Source organism: Dipodomys spectabilis, unplaced genomic scaffold (assembly GCF_019054845.1).
Source record: "Dipodomys spectabilis isolate Male_0828 unplaced genomic scaffold, ASM1905484v1 ptg000230l, whole genome shotgun sequence".
NCBI classification, from domain to species: Eukaryota; Metazoa; Chordata; class Mammalia; order Rodentia; family Heteromyidae; genus Dipodomys; species Dipodomys spectabilis.
In genome coordinates this window covers 3,299,647-3,318,113 of record NW_024870907.1, presented here as the reverse complement: position 1 = coordinate 3,318,113, position 18,467 = coordinate 3,299,647, and the positions used below count along the sequence as shown (strand labels likewise).

The 18,467-nt window shown below is 62.0% G+C and overlaps 1 protein-coding gene across 1 annotated transcript; it reads left to right on the top strand.

Moving 5' to 3' along the window:
- The first annotated feature begins 339 nt into the window (after positions 1-339).
- Positions 340-18,154, top strand: Sult4a1 (sulfotransferase family 4A member 1). Its single transcript, XM_042698003.1, has 7 exons — positions 340-535; positions 9,335-9,465; positions 10,899-10,979; positions 11,380-11,506; positions 12,566-12,660; positions 15,322-15,460; positions 17,915-18,154. The coding sequence occupies exons 1-7, from the start codon at positions 367-369 to the stop codon at positions 18,025-18,027; spliced, it is 855 nt and encodes a 284-aa protein (XP_042553937.1). The 5' UTR covers positions 340-366; the 3' UTR covers positions 18,028-18,154.
- The last annotated feature ends 313 nt before the right edge of the window (positions 18,155-18,467 follow it).

Here is an 18,467-nt window from a genome sequence, read left to right as displayed (position 1 = left end):
GAGCGCCGCGGAAGGAGTGCTGGGCGAAGGGGGCGTGGCCCGCGCCGGCGGCCTGGGCGTGGCCTGCGATGGCCCCGCCCCTCCTCGCCTCCGCCCCTCCCCTCCGCAGACGCCTCCCCCTCCCCCGGGCGTGGGCGCGAGCCAGGTGCGGGCGCGCGGGCGCGGCCGGCGCCGTGACGTCATGCTCGCGCGGGCGGCCGCGGCGTGCGTCGGGCGCGGTCATGACGTCATGCCCGCGGCGCGGAGCTCCCCACGCCGGCGCCGTGACGTCAGGCCCGCGGAGCTGCGGCCGGCGGAGCGGGGCGCGTGCGGGGCTGGCGCGGGGCGCGGGGCGCGGGCCGGGCGGGCGGCGGCGGCGGCGGCGGCATGGCGGAGAGCGAGGCCGAGACCCCCAGCACCCCGGGCGAGTTCGAGAGCAAGTACTTCGAGTTCCACGGCGTGCGGCTGCCGCCCTTCTGCCGCGGGAAGATGGAGGAGATCGCCAACTTCCCGGTGCGGCCCAGCGACGTGTGGATCGTCACCTACCCCAAGTCCGGTGAGCCCGCGCCGCCCCGCGCCTCCCGAGGCCGCAGGCCCGGCCCGCCCGGCCCCTCCGCGCTGTGTGACCTTGGGCCGGTCGCTCCGCCTCTCTGTGCCCGGTCCCCTCCGGCCGCAGGCGGGCGGGCGCCGAGATCCGGTGACCGTGCGGGCTCGTGTCCAGCCGGCCCCGGCGGGGAGGCGCCCGCGCTGCGCCCGGGGCTTCCCCGCACCGCCTCCCTCCCACCCCGCACCCCGCCGCTCTGGGGTCTGGGCACCGAGGCCCAGAGGCGGGAGGCGGCTGCGCAAGGTCACACAGCGGTGCGCGGCCGCGGGGGCTGGCCCGGCCGCGCGGTGTGCGGGCCTGGCTCGAGGGATGGCGCAGCGCCCCCGCGGCGGGGTGCGGGCCGGCGGTCCCCCGCTGCCCGGTGTGGGGCAGACCGAGGCCGCGCGGCCCGGTCGCAGCGCCCGGTGGGGAGCCGGTGCGGGTGGGGACCCGCGGGCGAGGTGGCGCCACGCTGGGGCGGGGGTCGGGAGGAGCGGGCGGCCCTGCCCGACGGCTGGGAGCCGGGCCTGGCGCGAAGCCGGCTGCGGGGCCGGGAGCTTGGGGTGACACCCGCCGGTGAGTGTCCACGGGGTCAGACTCGTCCTGGCTCCAGTGAAGCCCGGACGCCAGGCGGGGCTCGGCGGTGGACGCCGGGTGGTGGAGTTCGTCCGTCTCCAGAGTTGCTGTGGGTACACACAGTGTGTCCCGCCTTGCTGCCTAGATGTTTAGGGGCAGTGAGCCTGGCGGCCATGTCTCTGGGTGGCTGTGGGGTACCAGGGCAGGGCAGGCCTGGCGCTTCGTGCTGTGCGGCCTGCCCGGCGGTGCTGGCCTTGGGCGTGTGGAGGAGGTTCGCTGCACTCTCTTAGGCCTGGCACATTCTCCAGGAGCGTCCTGGGCACTCGGTGGGCGTTGGTTGTGAGGGATTTTCCTAATGACCCACAACAGTGTCATGACCCACCAAGTCCCCACCACACCCCACGCCCTGGGGAGTCATCCTGGGCAGCGGGCCCCCAGCCCCAGGGCTCTGGGCCATCACAGCCGCCTCCCCACCGGATCCAGGACCACAGACACATCCCCTGGGGGGTGAGCAGGACGGGGCTGCTCTCCTCACCAGTGGGAGGGCTGCGGGAGTCAGTGATGGGGGGACTCCGTGAGGGCTCTGCCTGGGCTCCCAGCTCTGGCAGGGTGGCACCTGGGGACCCTGCACCTGTTTCCTTCCTGTGAAGTCACAGCTTGTGAATGAAGGCACTTGTGGCTTAGGGGAGACACACACACACACGCACATGCACACATGCACTCACGCCCTTAGAGATGGCTAAAGTGTCTTCAGCTGAGTGTCTAGTGCCAAGGGCTCGAGAAGTGTTCATTTGCAAGGGGCTCTTGTTCCTTTATGGATTGACTGCTAAATAAAGGCTTGAACTCAAGGCCTGTGCTTGCCAGACAAGGGCTCCACCACTCGAGCCATGTGCTTGTCTTTCTGCTTTTGGTTTGCTTCTCACATAGGGTCTTGAGCTTTTGCCAGGGTGGCTTCTGACCAAAATCTTCCTGTCATCACCTCCTGAGTGGCTGAGGTTTTAAGCTTGTTCCACTACGTCTGGCTGTTCTTTAAAGTAAAGTCCTATGCAGGCAGGCTAGCAGCTGCGTGACAGAGGCAGGGCTGGTCAGGCCTCTTGGTCCATGGCCAGCTTTTCTCCTGTCCAGAGGCATCTGCTGCCTTTGGAAGCCCATGAGGGCCCTGGATGGAGGCCCAGGAAGGAGGAACAGCCTTTGCAGGATGGTTCATGACCCCAAAGTCAACCACTGAAGCCCTCCCAGGCTCTGAACAGCTGTGAGCCCTCTCCAGGTGGCCTTTGGGAAGCTCCTCCCATTTCCTTGTCCTGTGCTTCCCTCCCTGTGCCTGTGTCCCCCTGGAGCCCACTGGACCCAGGGAGGTGCAGATGCCTGGATTGAGGGCCTGGCTTGCCCCGGGTTCATCTCAGTCCTGGGCTGGTCCCTGTGCAGGTGACACTGTCATGGAGCTGTGGTTCCCTAGAGGGAGGAGGCCCTCCCTTACCCCCTCCGCCCGCCCCCCCCCCCCCCCCCGCCCCCAGGCCTGAAGATGAATGAGGGCTGCGAGGTCCCTGTCCAGCGGCTGACACAGGCCCATGCTGGTGCTGACCGTCTCTGGCTGAGGATGCTCTAATGGTGGGGACATCGAGGCCGGGCTGGTTCTGCACGCAGAGAGCGTGTGGCCGGGGCTGGTACCTGGGCCGGTAGATAGGACTCACAGTTGCCCCTTCCTGTGGCTGGATCTTCCGGGTCCCTTGCCCTCTCCTGGGTGAGTGGGATTGGCTGGCAGAGGCTGGTCTTCAGGCAGCCTGAGCCCTTCCAGACTTCCTAGTGCGTACTTCCCCCTCCCCCAGGCCCGGCTGCAGTCCCTGGAGCACCAAGCACCACAGGGCCTCCTGGCTCAACTTGCACTCTGTGCCGCAAGTAACCTTGGGAGCAAGCTCAGCTCTGACATGGCTCCTCCTCCCTGGCTCTCCATGGCTCCCGTTGCCGGCCTGGTACCTTCAGCCTTCTTAGCCTGCCCCTGTCAGAGGGGCGCCTGACCAGTTCCACCTCACCGCTGGCCAGGCTCGTGCAGGTGTGAATGCAGCACATGAGCTCTTGCTCTGGGTAGGCCTTGGCTCTGTTGTCTAGCGTGCTGCTCTGCGCTTCCCTTCCCGTGGCGCCCCGATGTCTGATGTTCTCAAACCTTCGCCTTCTCCTGCCCCTCACCTCTCCCGGTCCCTCCTCGCATCTCCCCCCACGAGCCTAGCTGTGGTTGCTTCTTGGCTACAACTCTTGACTCTTACCTCTGCATGCAAATATTTTCTCTCTACCTCTTTTTTTTTTTTCGGTGTTTTGAGTGGATATGATGAGTCTAGGAATTTATTTTTAATTCTCTGACAGTCTTAGGTCTGTGGTTTGGTGCTCTTATTTGGAGAAATTCTTATTCCTTATCTCTTCAAATGTTTTTTTGCCTCGTTCCTTCTGCTTTTGAGGTTTCCATACTAGAACATCAGGTGTTTGGCTCTTGAATGTTCTGTTCTGTTTTCCCTCTTTTTTCCCCGTGGGGAATGCCGTGGGCCATCTTCGGGCTCTGCGTGAGCCTGCTTGGCCCATAGAGAGCGCCCATGGCTGCTCCTCCTGGCGTTTCTGTCTGGAGGCCCTGCTCGCCCCAGGTGTTCACGTGAGCACCTTTCCCACGTCCTCAGGTCAGCACTGGGAGTCCATCTGTGTAGGCTGTGTGGTCTGACAGGGAGAGCATATTTTCCTGCTTTTTCTTCTGGCACTGGCAGGCCTTAGAGTGGCAGGGGAGTGGCAGGGGAGCAGCAGGGTCCCGAGTGCCCTCTGCCCCCCCCCCCCCCCCCCCCCGCAGCCTGGGACCCGGGTTTTTGAGTTGGGCTGCTTTGTTCTCTCATTGGGCGGCTGGTCTGGGCACCACACCCTGTGCTAGCTTTTCTCAGGGTTTGTCTCTGTGCTCACTTCACCCCAGCGTGGGGCCTTGGAGTCCTGTCCCCTAGAAGCATTTTTCTGTCCTCTCCTGTCCTCCTCAGAGTGAGCACTGCCTCTGGCTCTTCCTGTTTCCTGCTTTCTATGGGAGGGCTGGGGTTCTTGGGGAGGGTCTGGGATCTAGGGGGGGCCTGGGTTCTAGGCGAGAGCCTGGGTTCTAGGAGAGTTCCTGGGTACAAGGGGAGAGAGGGCTGGGTTCTAGGAGAGGGAAGGTCTAGGTTCTAGGGGAGGGAGGGCCTGGGTACTAGGGGAGAGGGATCTAGGTTCTAGGAGAGATCTGGGTTCTAGGGGAGGGAGGGTCTGGGTTCTGGGGGAGGGAGAGCCTGGATTCTAGGGGAGAGAGGTCCTGGGTTCTAGGGGAGGGAGGACCTGGGTTCTAGAGAGGGAGGCTGGGTTCTAGGGAGGGAGAGTCTGGGTTCTATGGGGGGTCTGGGTTCTGGGGGAGGGAGGGTCTGGGTTCTAGGGGGTCTGGGTTCTGGGGGAGGGAGGGTCTGGATTCTAGGGGAGGTCTGGGTTCTGGGGGAGGGAGGGTCTGGGTTCTGGGGGAGAGAGTCTGGATTCTGGGGGAGGGAGGGTCTGGGTTCTAGGGGACGTCTGGGTTCTGGGGGAGGGAGGGTCTGGGTTCTAGGGGAGGGAGGGTCTGGGTTCTAGGGGACATCTGGGTTCTGGGGGAGGGAGGGTCTGGGTTCTGGGGGAGAGAGAGTCTGGATTCTGGGGGAGGGAGGGTCTGGGTTCTGGGGGAGAGAGAGTCTGGATTCTCCGGGAGGGAGGGTCTGGGTTCTGGGGGAGAGAGTCTGGGTTCTGGGGGAGGGAGGGTCTGGGTTCTAGGGGAGGGAGGGTGTGGGTTCTAGGGGAGGTCTAGGGTTCTGTCCTCTGTCAGCATTCACAGTCGCTGCTGCAGGATGGCCGTGTTGCTTTCTTGTACAGGAAAGTTCCCCGTCCCTCCTCAGATTTCCCGGGGTGGCGGCTCCTCTTCTGAGAATCCTCCCATCACAGCCGCTTAGGCTGTGTGGGTGAGAGGTGGTGGTGGCCTGTCCCCGGTGCCCAGGTTCGTCCCTGGGGAGGAGGTGGGACTGTCCTTTCCTGCGCACCTCGTCCCAGGTCTGAGCGGTGCGCAGGCCCCGTGCTCCCCCAGGCCAGCCTGTCCCCGTGGGCCTGTCCCAGGTCTGAGCGGTGCGCAGGCCCCGTGCCCCCCCCCCCCCCCCGGGCCAGCCTGCCCCCGTGGGCCTGTCCTTCGTGGGGTTCTGCTGGTGCCTCACCTCACAGTCCTGGCAGCCGCCTCGCTCGTGTGGGAGCCTGGCTTTCCAGGCTGCCCCCTGGGAAGGGCTGTGGCGGCCCCTCCTGGCACCCTGACCAGACAAGGCACTGTACTGCAGGGGCGGGGGGGGGGGTTGGGGGGGGGAAGGAGGGGGTTTCCTCTCCAACTCTGCTTTGAGAATGGGTTTTCTGGGAACTGAGTAATTCACTTGGGGGTCCCTAGGTGGGCCTCCTCTGTGCCCCTGGGGTTCTCTTGGTGGGCTTGGCTGAGCCCCATGCCCGCACTGGTGGGGCAGAGACGGGGCGGGCACTCGTCCATTGCGCCATCCTGCCAGGCCTTCCATTTCCTTGGGCATTTGGCCATTTTAAGTGGAGGAACTGAGGCACCGTCTCTGCAGGGCGTCTCCGGGCCAGCGCCTCCACCCAGCGGGCGCCCACTTGGCACGCAGGGCAGTACCAGCGAGCCATGTGAACCCCTGGGTGCCCTCACTCACAGGGCCTTACTGGGAGGGGCTTTGTGTTTTGGCACCAGCCACCGTCCAGATCAGGCCTCCTGAGCCCAGACCCCCAGTCCACAGCCCAGTTCTGGAGGTGGGGTGGGGTCCCGGAGGGTGGGACCATCAGGAGGAGGGTGGGGCCAGGAAAGGGGTGGCTTCTGGGCTGCTGGGGCTCCGGCTGTGGGGTCCCTGGAGAGGTGGGTGAGCATTGGCTGGGAACTTGCCAGGGCAGCAGCAGCGCTGCTAGCTTGTACTTCCCGGGAGCCAGGTGCCGAGGGGCCAGAAGTAGCGAGGCTGGGGAATCCGTCCCCAGCCCAGTGCCGGGGACACGCAAGGCCTTGCTCTGACCCAGTGGGGGCAAAGCACACGGGGTGGCCTCGGGTTTGATGCTTGTTTGCTTTGTGAGCCTTGGGCGTGCGTGTGTCCTTGGGGTGTGTCCCAAAGCTCTGCGGGATCCTCATCGGCTAGGACGAGGCGGAGAGCCACATCTGAGGGAGGACCAGGCGCCGTGACTCACCTGTCATCCCTGGCACTCCGGAGGTTTGTGGTTGCAGGCCGGCAATGGCAATAGGTGAGACCCCCTGTTGACCAGCAAGTTGGACATGGTGGTGCATTGCTGTCATCCCAGCCACGTGGGAGGAATAGGTAAGAGGATATCAGTCCAGCTTGGTGTGGGCAAAAAACGTGAGACTGTATTAAAAAAAGCAAAACTATAGCCAGCAAGGACTTGGGAGAATGAGCGGCTCAACTGGTGGAGTACCTGCCTGGCAAGCACAAGGTCCTGAGTTCACAGCCTGATACCATCTTCGCCTGAACTTCTGTGCCTTCCAGGTTGCCAGTGACACCCGGGGCGGGGGTGAGGGGTTGGGGGGGTAAGGGGTGGGGGGAGGAGGTGCCCACAGCCATAGCCACACGCCGTGGCCACACCCACACTCCACGGGGCCACGTTTCGTGGCCACACCCCAGGTCACCCGCCATCATGTTTCATGGCCACACTTCCCATTGCGATGATGTTTTGTGGCCACACTCCCTGTGGTCACCTTTTGTGGTCAGTTTTCATGGTTACACTCTCCATGGCCACCTTTTGGGACCACACTTTGTGGCCATGCTCCTTTTGTGATTATATTTCATGGCTGCACTCCGTGTGGACTTTTTTTTTTTTTTTTTTTTGCCAGTCCTGGGGCTTGAACTTGGGGCCTGGGCGCTGTCCCTGAGCTTCTCTGTGCTCAAGGCTAGCTCTCTACCAGTGGAGCCACAGTGCCACCTCTGGCTTTTTCTGCTTATGTGGTACTGAGGAATCGAACCCAGGGCTTCATGCATGCAAAGCAGGCACTCTACCACTAAGCCACCTTCCCAGCCCAGCCGTGGTCACCTTTTGTGGTCTCTTTTCATGGTCCCACTCTGTGGACCCACAGGTAGAAGGGTTGGCCCACAGTGAGTGGTCCAGGCTCACGGCTGCTCTGTGGCGTGGCTCTGGGCAGTTCACTAGACTGAAACAGGAGAGCCAGTGGTCGGGCAAGTCCCCAAGAAGTGAGGGGTCCTCAGTTACCCACTGCCAGCTGTGGCCGGAGGCATTCCTGCAGCGTGAGTGAGCGGTTAGACAGCTTGTCACGTGGCGCCTGTCACGGGTGTTCTGATGACTTTCTTGCATTGGTGATTGTTCACCTTTTCCTGCCTCACTTATAAAGCCAAGCTTTCATCATAGGCCTGCACATGGGCGGAGCATTGGGTATGGAGGGTAAGGGACCCTGCAGATGTGCTGGGAGCAGCACACGGGGCTTTGTTAGCAAGCAGGGGTGTTGCCTGAACCAGGGGCAGACGCTGGACAGGACAGCACATGCCGCCCCTGCAGGGCTGGGCTAGCACACGAAGCGCTGAACTGAGCAACGCCGCAACGCCGGTATAGACCGGAGCCCTGTCAGGGAGGCCACAGGGCTCTGTCCTTATCCCTCGAGCCCGAGGTTAGCCCACGTGACACGGGCCATATGATGAAGTCAGACACAGAAATCTGAGGCAGGAAGGGTTGGTTCTGAGGAGTGGGATGGGGGGAGGTCAACTGGAGCCCAGAACTTCACCCATGCGGGGAAAAGGTGCAGCACCAAGCTTCACCCCTAGCCCAAGGCTGTGCATCTTCTGTTGTGAAACCCATAAGTGCTTTTAAACTGGGTGGTAGTGAGCCGGGTGCTGGTGGCTCACGCCTGAAATCCTAGCTACTCTGGAGGCTGAGATCTGAGGATCGAGGCTGGGAGCCAGCTGTGGCAGGAAAGTCTATGGGTGTCTCATCTCCAGTTAACCACCCAAACAAAAGGCAGGGAGTGGAGCTGTGGCTTCAGTGGTAGAGCGCTAGCCTTGAACCAGATAGCTCAGAGACTGGAGGACCCCATGTCCCAGAATATCTCTCCCTTCTCCCCCCCCCCCCCCCCGCCCCCCCCACACACAGCAAAACAGCAGCTAGGCAGCAGTGTGACTTTGGTGAATGATAGAAAGGGGTCTCTGCTTGCCAGGCCCTGGTGCAGCCAGGGTCCTGTTCTGCTTCTGACCCTGGGAGCTGTCCATGGTGCTGAGCTCAAGACTGCTCTGGTTCCCGGGACAGAGCTGGCAGAGCAGCCTTGTTCCTGGCTTTCCAGCAGACTCCTGCCTGGCTCTTGGGTCCCAAGACTGAGCCTCTGTGTAGCCTGGGCCTTGTCCTTCTTGCTTCCATCAAGTGCAGAGTGCTCAGGCCGCCTGGGGTGGTGAACTCAGGCAGTCTCCTGCCGGCCTCTCTTGGGGCCTGGCTTGAGGGCAGGCTGGGCAGCAGGTGGTGATGTTTTCAGGGCTGTGTGCAAGCACAGGCCTTGGGGAGGGGCCTGGGGCTGAATCCATAGTGCACCCTCCCCGCAGAGTGCCTGTTCCCACCTCCGTGGTATGTGTCCAGGCTGTGTTGCTGCTTGGTGTCCCTGGAGGGCATTTGGTCTGGGGCCTGACCATGGCGTGGCAGCCCCTGTGGCTCAGGCTGCAGTCTTGGGGGCACTGCAGGCAGAGTTGGGGTTTGTTTGTAGCTGAGTGCAGTCACACCTGTGTTCAGCCGCTCCCACACCACCCAGTGTGTGACCTGGACCCAGGGCTGCTCCTGTGTGCTCTTGAGCCACAGACTTCCAAGAGCCACTGTCTCCCCTCTGCCACTGAGCTCATAGATTACTCTCCCACCCGTGTGCAAAGGACACGGACCACGCAGCCCTGCCTTCGGAGCCAGGAGACCCCGCTGTGTTCCGTGGGGGCTGAGTTGCAGATGAAGGCCTGCTGGGAAACCACGTAGATAGCATAGGCTGTGAAGTTCCCCCCTCCCCCCCGCCCCCCCGCAGGTGCAACGCCATTATGCCCCTCGGCAGGTGAGGCAGGCACCTGCTGCCTCACTAGACATGAGCGACTTGGTTGGCACACGGTCACCCCAATGTGGCGGTAGGCCCAGCATTCTCTGAGCACCTCCCTGCCTCTCTCCCAGGCACCAGCCTACTGCAGGAGGTGGTCTACCTGGTCAGCCAGGGGGCCGACCCTGACGAGATTGGCCTGATGAACATTGACGAGCAGCTGCCTGTGCTGGAGTATCCGCAGCCTGGGCTGGATATCATCAAGGTACTGGTGCCCCGCCCCCCCCCCCCGCTCCCTCCCCCCCCAGAACCAGCAGCCGCCGAACTCTGAAGAGGCTCACAGACCTCGTCCACAGGCTCCTAGGTGCCCACCTCCCACCCCTCCCCCATAGCCAGGAGGGGAAAGCTGGCAGGCCAGACCCATGCAGCTGCCCTGGATCTGGTTGGGGTGGGGGGCTGTCAGGGCTGGAGAGTTAGCGGGATGAGAAGGAGGCAGGTGTTTGGGGTGCACAGGCTGAGCACCTGGCTCCCCTCATCTCCATCCCTTGGGAGCAGAGGAGGACATACTTTAAGTATTTGGTATCAAGAATGGAATAGATCTGTGGTGGCTCAAGACTAATCCTAGCTACTCAGGAGTCAGGGGTGAGGTAGAGGTGTGTGTGTGTGTGTGTGTGTGTGTGTGTGTGTGTGTGTGTGTGTGTGTGTGTGTAAATCCCAGTTCAAGGCCAGCCCAGGCAAAAAGTTCCAGAGGTTTCGTCTCCACCCATGGCTGAGTGCTGTGATTACCCATCACCCCATAGACACAGGGACACACAAGGAGGACCACGGTCCATGCTAGCCTTGGTGCAGAGCCAGCTCCGACCTGGAGAAAAACCAGTGTAGAAAGAGGCTGGAGGCCCAGCGGGGGCTCAGGCTCTCCCCCGGGGCATTCCCAAAAGTGTCCTCCCATCCCAGGCTCCAGTGGGGTCCTGCTGCACCCTGTGCCCAGCCACATTGCTCCCTACAGCAGTCAGTGTGCAGCAGGGAACTGAACGTCACAGGACGTTTAGACAGCGATCACGTGGTCCTCAGTGCCGGCCTCGGTGGGGCTGGATGAGCCTGGCTCCCAAGACAGGAGCAGCAGGAGCAGCGGACATGAGGAACTGGGACCCGATGCGGGGAAGAGGGGCTCTGAGCAGAGCCTGAGCTCTCGATGGGGTCAGCCTGGCTTCTGTGCACGGGCCTGGGGCCGTGGGGTAGGCAGGAGCAGTGGGGCTGGGAAGATGTCTGGGTAGGGCCGGGCTGCTGGGCCAGTCCCGTGAGCCCCACTGCCCCACAGGCCTTCCTGTGGCTCTGCCCTGCTGCACTGTTCTGGGGGGGTCCCCATCCCCCTATCCCAGCCACTCCCAGCCTGAGCCCACCCTGGTGGCTAGGAGGGACGTTGGTCAGATGAAACGGGCTGACATCCATGCTAGTTCTTTTTTTTGGGGTCCAGTCGTGGGGCCTGAACTCTGGGCCTGGGTGTTGTCCCTCAGCTCTTCAGCTCAAGGCTAGTGCTCTACCACTTGAGCCACAGTGCCACTCCCGGCTTTTTTTTCCTTGCTTATGTGGTGCCGAGGAATCGAACCCAGGGCCTCATGCATGCAAGGCAAGCGCTCTACCACTGAGCCACCTTCCCAGCCCTCCATGCCAGTTCTAAGTGCTCCCCTCTGCCCACAGGAGCTGACGTCCCCCCGCCTCATCAAGAGCCACCTCCCCTACCGCTTCCTGCCTTCCGACCTGCACAACGGGGACTCCAAGGTAACCTGCCCGGACCCCATGCCCCAGGCCCTCAGCAAGAGGAGTCTGAGGCCTGGGCTGTGCTGCCCACCAGCTTGGGTGCCTCCCTGAGCACTTTGGGGTGTGACTCGTAGGGAGGGCCGGCCCGGGTCACACCGGGAACGCTGCACCCGGGGCAGCGCACACCTGCATTCGTCTTCCTCCAGTTGTAAGGTTGATGCGCAGGTTCTCCCCGGTGTCACCTTTGCCTCTCGGTTCCCCGGCCGCGGGGTTGTAGTTCTGGGGGATGGGCCAGGTGAGATGCCCATGGCTGGTCCTGGGCGGGGCAGGGGCGGCTGACCGGCAGTGGAGGAAGGCAGGCAGGGGCGGCGGCCTCCCGCGCCCGAGGCTGAGCCAGCAGCCAGCAGCACTCTGCCCACAGGTCATCTACATGGCTCGGAACCCCAAGGACCTGGTGGTGTCCTACTATCAGTTCCACCGCTCCCTGCGCACCATGAGCTACCGCGGCACCTTCCAGGAGTTCTGCCGGAGGTTCATGAACGACAAGCGTGAGTGCTCCTGCCCTCCTGTGCTGGGCGAGGGATCAGAGAGGCGTGTCAGATCTCAGAGCAGGGGGCGGCGGCAGCACGGGCTGTGGACTTGCACCGCCCTGCGCCCACCCTCCCTCCAGCCCAGCTTCGGTACAGGGGAGATGGGAAGAGAACTTACAGCGTCTGTATGTCACTGCTGTTAGCAGCCGGGGCGGAGCTGTGGCGGGGCGTGATTGTCACTGGCCTTTGGCTGGATGTGAGACAAAGGCAGGCTGCCGCGCAGGGCAGGGCAGGGCAGGGCAGGGCAAGAGGGCCGAGTGTCCCATGCTTTTCTAATCACTGCGCGTTGCAGGCGAGCAGTGTGGAGCGCTGGGCAGGGCTGCCTCCCTCCCAGCACCCCATGTCCTCTGCAGGAGCGGCTCTGCTCGGGGTTTTCTGCCGTGCCTGGTGTCTGGGGCCTGCTGGGCACCCAGAAGCTTGCAGGTGGCCTGCAGCAGGCCGGGCCTCACGCCCCCCTAGTGCCTTCGTCCATCTGTGCCCCTTTGCAGCTCAGTGGGCCAGGGTTTCACCCCCACAGCATCCTGCTGAGACCCACCAAGCCGGAGGGGGGGGGGGAAGGTTGGAGCATGGGGAGGCCACGCTGTCAGGGCTGGGCAGCTCAGCCGGGGAGACAGCGGGCACCCGGAGAACACCCAGCCCTGCCGTGCATCTGACGGGGCGGCTCCCTGCAGTCCAGGGTTCTAGCTTGTCCTACAAATTCCCTGTGTTCTGGAACTTTCCTAGAGCCTTCTGCTGCCCATCCCACCCCACAGGCTACTCTGGGTTTTTGTGGGCATCACTGGTCTCTTCCCATTGAATACTTCGTGGCTGGTGAAGTGCCGGGCTGAGGTCCCTCCCAGTGCTGCTGCCCAGGCTCAGAGCCCCCACTGCTTGGTCAGGCCTCTGGGATACCCAGAGGGGGTGACTTGGCTCTTCCAGGCCCGCGTCCCACTGTTTCCCTTGCCTGCTGGGCAGGCAGACGGCACCTGGGGCCACAGGGCCCGGCCCGGCCTGTGCTCACTTGCCCTGTCTCCACAGTGGGCTACGGCTCCTGGTTCGAGCATGTGCAGGAGTTCTGGGAGCACCGCATGGATGCCAATGTTCTGTTCCTCAAGTATGAAGACATGCACCGGGTGAGTGTTCACCTGCCTCCCCGCACCCCTGCACCGTGTGAGTGCTGGCCCACTTCCCTGCACCTCTGCACCGTGTGAGTGCTGGCCCACCTCCCTGCACCCCTGCACCATGTGAGTACACGCCTGCCTTCCTGCACGCAGCCATGCACTGTGTGAGTGCTGGCCCACCTCCCCACACCCCCACCCCACGTGAGTGTTCCCACACGCACCCCTGCACTGCATGAGTGCTGGCCCGCCTCCCTACACCCCTGCACCGCGTGAGGGCTGGCCCGCCTTCCCACACACACCCCTGCACCACATGAGTGCTGGCCCGTCTCCCTACACCCCTGCACCGTGTGAAGGCTGGCCCGTCTCCTCACACCCCTGCACCGCGTGAGGGCTGGCCCGCCTTCCCTGTACGTGTGAGCCTTACACACCGATTTCTGTTAGGGCAGACGCAGCAGGTATGTGCTTAAATCGTCCACTGCCTGACGGGTCCTCAGTGTTTAATGAGCCACTGAGTGATGGCACGGCAGAAACCCTTATCCCCTTTTCCACGAGAAGCCGCGGGTTGCTGGTACAGGAAGGCCCCCCCCCCCCCCCCCCCCGCAGTCCCGCCTCATGCCAGTGGGCCAGCGCAGTCCCTGGACTGATACCTGGTCTTTTTTTGAGACCGGTCTTGCTTCCTGCCCAAGTGTGCCTGTCCAGTCCACCCATGGGAGGCTTCATGGCACAGCTGAGGTAACAGTGTGGTGCACCTCCTCGGTCTCCCAGATTCTCCACTCAGGATTGCCTAGAACTGCAATCCTCCCATTCCTAGGTTCCCAAGGAGCTCAGGTGACAGTGTGACCCCTGCCCAGCATGGCATTGTTTGTGTTTTATCCCTGGTAGTGTGAAGCTCACCGTGTGAACTCTGGTGCTGGGTCCTTGGCTCCAGTGTCCAGTGTGAGTCCGTAGTCTGCCAAGGCGTGGTCTTTTTTCTATCCTCTGTGGAGAATGTGGCCTTTCCCTGTCCATCCTCAGTGTATGGGGGTGTGGCCTTTCCCTGTCCATCCTCAGTGTATGGGGGTGTGGACTTTCCCTGTCCATCCTCAGTGTATGGGGGTGTGGACTTTCCCTGTCCATCCTCAGTGTATGGGGTGTGGCCTTTCCCTGTCCATCCTCAGTGTATGGGGTGTGGCCTTTCCCTGTCCATCCTCAGTGTGTCAGGGCATGGCCTTTCCCTGTCCATCCTCAGTATGTCAGGGCATGGCCTTTCCCTGTCCATCCTCAGTGTATCAGGGCATGGCCTTTCCCTGTCCATCCTCAGTGTGTCAGGGCATGGCCTTTCCATGTCCATCCTCAGTGTGTCAGGGCGTGGCCTTTCCCTGTCCATCCTCAGCATGTGGGGGGGTGGCCTTTCCCTGTCCATCCTCAGTGTATGGGGCGTGGCCTTTCCCTGTCCATCCTCAGTGTATGGGGGCATGGCCTTTCCCTGTCCATCCTCAGTGTGTCAGGGCGTGGCCTTTCCCTGTCCATCCTCAGTGTGTCAGGGCGTGGCCTTTCCCTGTCCATCCTCAGCGTGTGGGGGCGTGGCCTTTCCCTGTCCATCCTCAGCGTGTGGGGGCGTGGCCTTTCCCTGTCCATCCTCAGAGTATGGGGGCGTGGCCTTCCCTGTCCATCTTCAGTGTATGGAGGCATGGCCTTTCCCTGTCCATCCTCAGTGTGGCAGGGCATTGTCTTGGGGCCTGACCTTTTTTTTGTGAATTTGCCATGGTTGATGTGCTTAGTGTATTCTGCTAAGAGGTGCTCTGCTGAGTGTTTCCCACGTTTCCTTTTTGGGGTAACAGTGTGTCAGGCTGCTGTGTCCCCCATGACTTGGTAGATGTCAGTTTGCTTGGTATCGGATGCCTTTGTTTGCTTGGCCTTCTAAGGTGGTGTTGGCACAGGGCGTGTGCCTGTCCTCTGTGAATCACGACGCGCTGTGGCACGGAAGTGGAGACAGCCACTGCCCAGTGCTGGGTGGGGCACCTGTGAGGAGCAGGTTCTTCCCGGAGCTTCAGCTTGCGTGGTGGTGAGGGATGGTAAACACCAGTCCAGTGTCAAACCACCAGGGAGCAGAAGCAGTTGTGTGGGTGGCACTGCTGGGCTCAAGGTCACAGGTGACAGCTCAGGGATCCCGGTGGGAATTGGAGGTCGCTGGGGATGCCACGAGGCAGTGGCAGATGCCGAGAAGAAGTGAGAAGAGCAGGGAGCCCTTCGGCGTCAGGGCTGGGACAGCCTGGCCTGTCCCATGCTAAGGGGCGAGGGGGCTTCTTCAGGCTGCCCCTCAGTGGGGAGGGAAGGCGCTGGCTAGCTTCCCGGGCCAGGATGGCACAGGAAACTGTGGTACTAGAGATGGCCGCAGGGCCAGCCCATCCTCTGCCCTGACCCCTCTGCTTCTTGCTGCGGTTGGAAGGTTAGCTGCAGCTGTTGTATGCTCTCGGTCTCCTCCTGATCTCCCACTGCTGTGAGTTTGAATCCTAGACCAGTAGCTGGAGACCTGAAAGCCCTTGGACCATCTTTACCTGTAGGCCTAGACGGGGGCTTGAGCAGTTCAAAAAGGAGGCACGTGCTGGACAGCGCCGGACCTGAGCAGGTGCCCAGCTCGGCAGCATGTGCTGGGAGGTGCTGCAGCTGACGGGTCCTCTGCTCTGTCCTCAGGACCTGGTGAGCATGGTGGAGCAGCTGGCCAGATTCCTGGGCGTGGCCTGCGACAAGGCCCAGCTAGAGGCCCTCATCGAGCACTGCCACCAGCTGGTGGACCAGTGCTGCAATGCGGAGGCCCTGCCCGTGGGCCGGGGTGAGTGCTCCCTGGCCCCTGCCTTGCCAGGGTCCTCCCTCCCTTTTGTCTGCCTGTTGCCTCCCTTCTGGAGCACGTGCTAGCCTGTGCGCTCTGACGGTGCCTGTTGATGGTGCTCGAGGCACAGCAGTGTGCCCTGCCTGCTCACAGCTAGAGCCCGGCACTCCAGGGGATGGTGCTGGCTTTGGCAAGACAGCCCAGCAGGGTCCTTTCTGATGGTGGAGGTCAGTGCCCCACAGAGCAGATCACGCCAAGCGCAAGGCTGCCCAAAAGGTTTTCCTGCCTCCGATTGGCAAGCAGGAGAGTGAGCTGGAGTGGGGGTGGGGGAGCGCGCGGTGGGCAGCAGTGGCGGGGAGCAGATCCTGGGTGAGGAGACCCTCCCCTTCCTTCACCCAGGACACCCGTGTCTTGGAACAGGCAGCAGAGTTGTCCACCCTCAGGGCGGGCGCAGGTATAAACAGGGCAGGAGCTGTGGAGATGGCCCACAGGAGGCAGGCGCCTGGCTCAGCGACAGGTGGCAGGGTGTGGGCGGGGAGCCCCTGAGGGGGGACCCTCAGGAGGTGTCCCCCTCCCCCCACATGGCGGCTACACGGGGGTGTGGTGGGAGCTTCAGTACTGCAGTCCCCGGCGGCGGGGAGCCCCAGGCCAGGAGCCCCTCTTGGTGACTGTGGACAAAGGTGGTGGGGGCTGAAGCCCACAGCGCGATGGACTGGAAGCTTGCAGGAGGAGGAAGTTCGAGGGAAGGTTCCAGAAGGATGGATCCCTCCTCTCTAGCCAGGGGAAGACAGGAGCTGCCCACGGCTTCGTGTCCTTGCTGTGGCGGGCCGGTCACAGCGGTAGAGCTCTGAGGGTCAGGCGTGCAGGCCCTGTCCCTCCTACAGGAATAAGTTACGAGAATACCAGAATTCCCTGCCGTGCATTTCCTGCTTGTGTTTCCACAGTATTTATCATTTAAAATTTATTTGCCATTTTTTTAATTTGCGTTTGCTGTGTTTTGTTGTTTTGCCATGACCCCCCCCCAGCACATCCCTCAGTGTGTGTGTGTGTGTGCGTGCATGTGTGTACGCACATGTGTGCCGACGAGCTGTGGGACCCTTGTGGGGACACAAAGGGTCCTGCATGCTCATGGGGTGTTTGTGTCACCATCGCCCGCTTGGTTGCTTCATTTCAGTTCTGTGGTTCTGTTTCCTTTTAGCACACTGCCTCTTTGCTCGGACGACGCCCCCAGGGCGCTGAGAATGCAGGGCTGGAGAGCCAGCCGCATTGCTTAGATTTGATTCTTACCACACCATAAATTGTCTTGAGTCAGATCCTAAACCAGGTGGGTGACTCCTTCCACCGGCGCTCCACCGGGACAAACCACAGAAAAGTAGATGTATAGTGTGGCTGGTCTAGAAGCTCCTAATGTTGTCCCTTCAGCACGAGAGGGTAGCAAGAACTGATCGATGTCCTTTCCTTCTGCCAGCCTCTCTTCTTGTTACTACAGAGAAATCCCCGCCCTGCCAGGGTGTGTCCTTCCATTGTGAGGTCCCAGGATGTCCTCTGTGGGGACAGGTGTGGGACAGAAGCCCTGAGGGAGAGGGGGCATTGCCAGGGACAGCAGAGCCTGACCTCAGGGGCTGCTCAGGAACCAGCCACGGTGACGCGGGGCCCCTCCCCACAGTGGGGCGTGCGGTGCACGCGTGCTCCGGGCGAGTTAGATGTCTGCCCTGCTTGCATCAGCACAAGCATTTCATTTGCTTTGAAGGCTCCCCAGGTATTCCAGTGCAGGCTTCCAGAACTCTCCACACGTGGCATCGTCTGGAGCATTTCCTGCACGCCAAGGTGTTGTGTCTTGGGGGTGAATTGTTTTCTTCACATTCTCCCAAGGCACAGCGTGAGCGGTGAATGAGCCCCCTGACCACAGTTCCACACAGTGCCAGTGTGCACATACCTGTGCCAGAGCATGGTGCTAGAGCACACACACACATACACATACCATGGACAAGCCCACATGTCAGCACACACACGTGCACACACACACACACACACACACACACACACACACTGACAGGGACTGCCCTTGTGCTCTCAGGGACATTTACGAAGTCTTTCTATATTCTGTAGTTTCAGATTTCTGGCCCAGCTGGCCCACCCTCTCCCTTGGGATAGTTGAGGGGTTCCATGTATTAGATCTGGAGGCCCACGAGTAGATCTGGAGGCCCACAAGTAGATCTGGAGGCCGACGAGTAGATCTGGAGGCCCATGAGTAGATCTGGAGGCCCACGGATAGATCTGGAGGCCCACGGATAGATCTGGAGGCCCACGAGTAGATCTGGAGGCCCGCGAGTAGATCTGGAGGCCCGCGAGTAGATCTGGAGGCCCGCGAGTAGATCTGGAGGCCCGCAGGGCTGGCCCTGGGCTCCCCTTGCCTACCCGCAGCAGGCACCGACTGTGCCGTGATCTGTGTCGCAGGGCGTGTGGGGCTGTGGAAGGACATCTTCACCGTGTCCATGAACGAGAAGTTCGACCTGGTGTACAAACAGAAGATGGGGAAGTGCGACCTCACCTTTGACTTTTATTTATAATCTTGAACCCGCGAACTTGCATGCTCACTATACCCAGGCGCTCAGCTAGCTCCACGTCCTGTATGCATTCATCGACTCTTTGCTGGACGCACGGGAGGCCGTGGGGCAGACCTGGCGGAGGGGGAGAGCCGGGAGGGCGCCATGCAGAGCCGCTGGCTCGCCTCCACTTTCCCCCCGAGATTGTTGCTCTGCAGGCCCATACCCCAGTGCGAAGTCTGTCCCTGCACACCCCGTTACTGTATTTTATCAAGCTTCTCACTGGAAATCTCATAAGTGTGTCAGCCACATACAAAGTCATGTCGGAGGGGAGGCCAGAGCCAGCCCTGCCTGGATGGTGGCAGTTCTTGGGGAGCTGGCGTCACAGGCTCTTTGCTTGGGGCTCCTGCTGCCCCTGAAGGACGGGTGGGGCCCTGGGGAGCTGGGGTTCAGTCCTTTGTAAT

Excerpts from the sequence above, each read along its gene's own strand:
- Sult4a1 (XM_042698003.1), top strand. The coding sequence starts at position 367 with ATGGCGGAGAGCGAGGCCGAGACCCCCAGCACCCCGGGCGAGTTCGAG. Across the intron at positions 10,980-11,379 it reads TGCACAACGGGGACTCCAAG|GTCATCTACATGGCTCGGAA; the intron begins GTAACCTGCCCG and ends CTCTGCCCACAG. Across the intron at positions 12,661-15,321 it reads AGTATGAAGACATGCACCGG|GACCTGGTGAGCATGGTGGA; the intron begins GTGAGTGTTCAC and ends CTCTGTCCTCAG.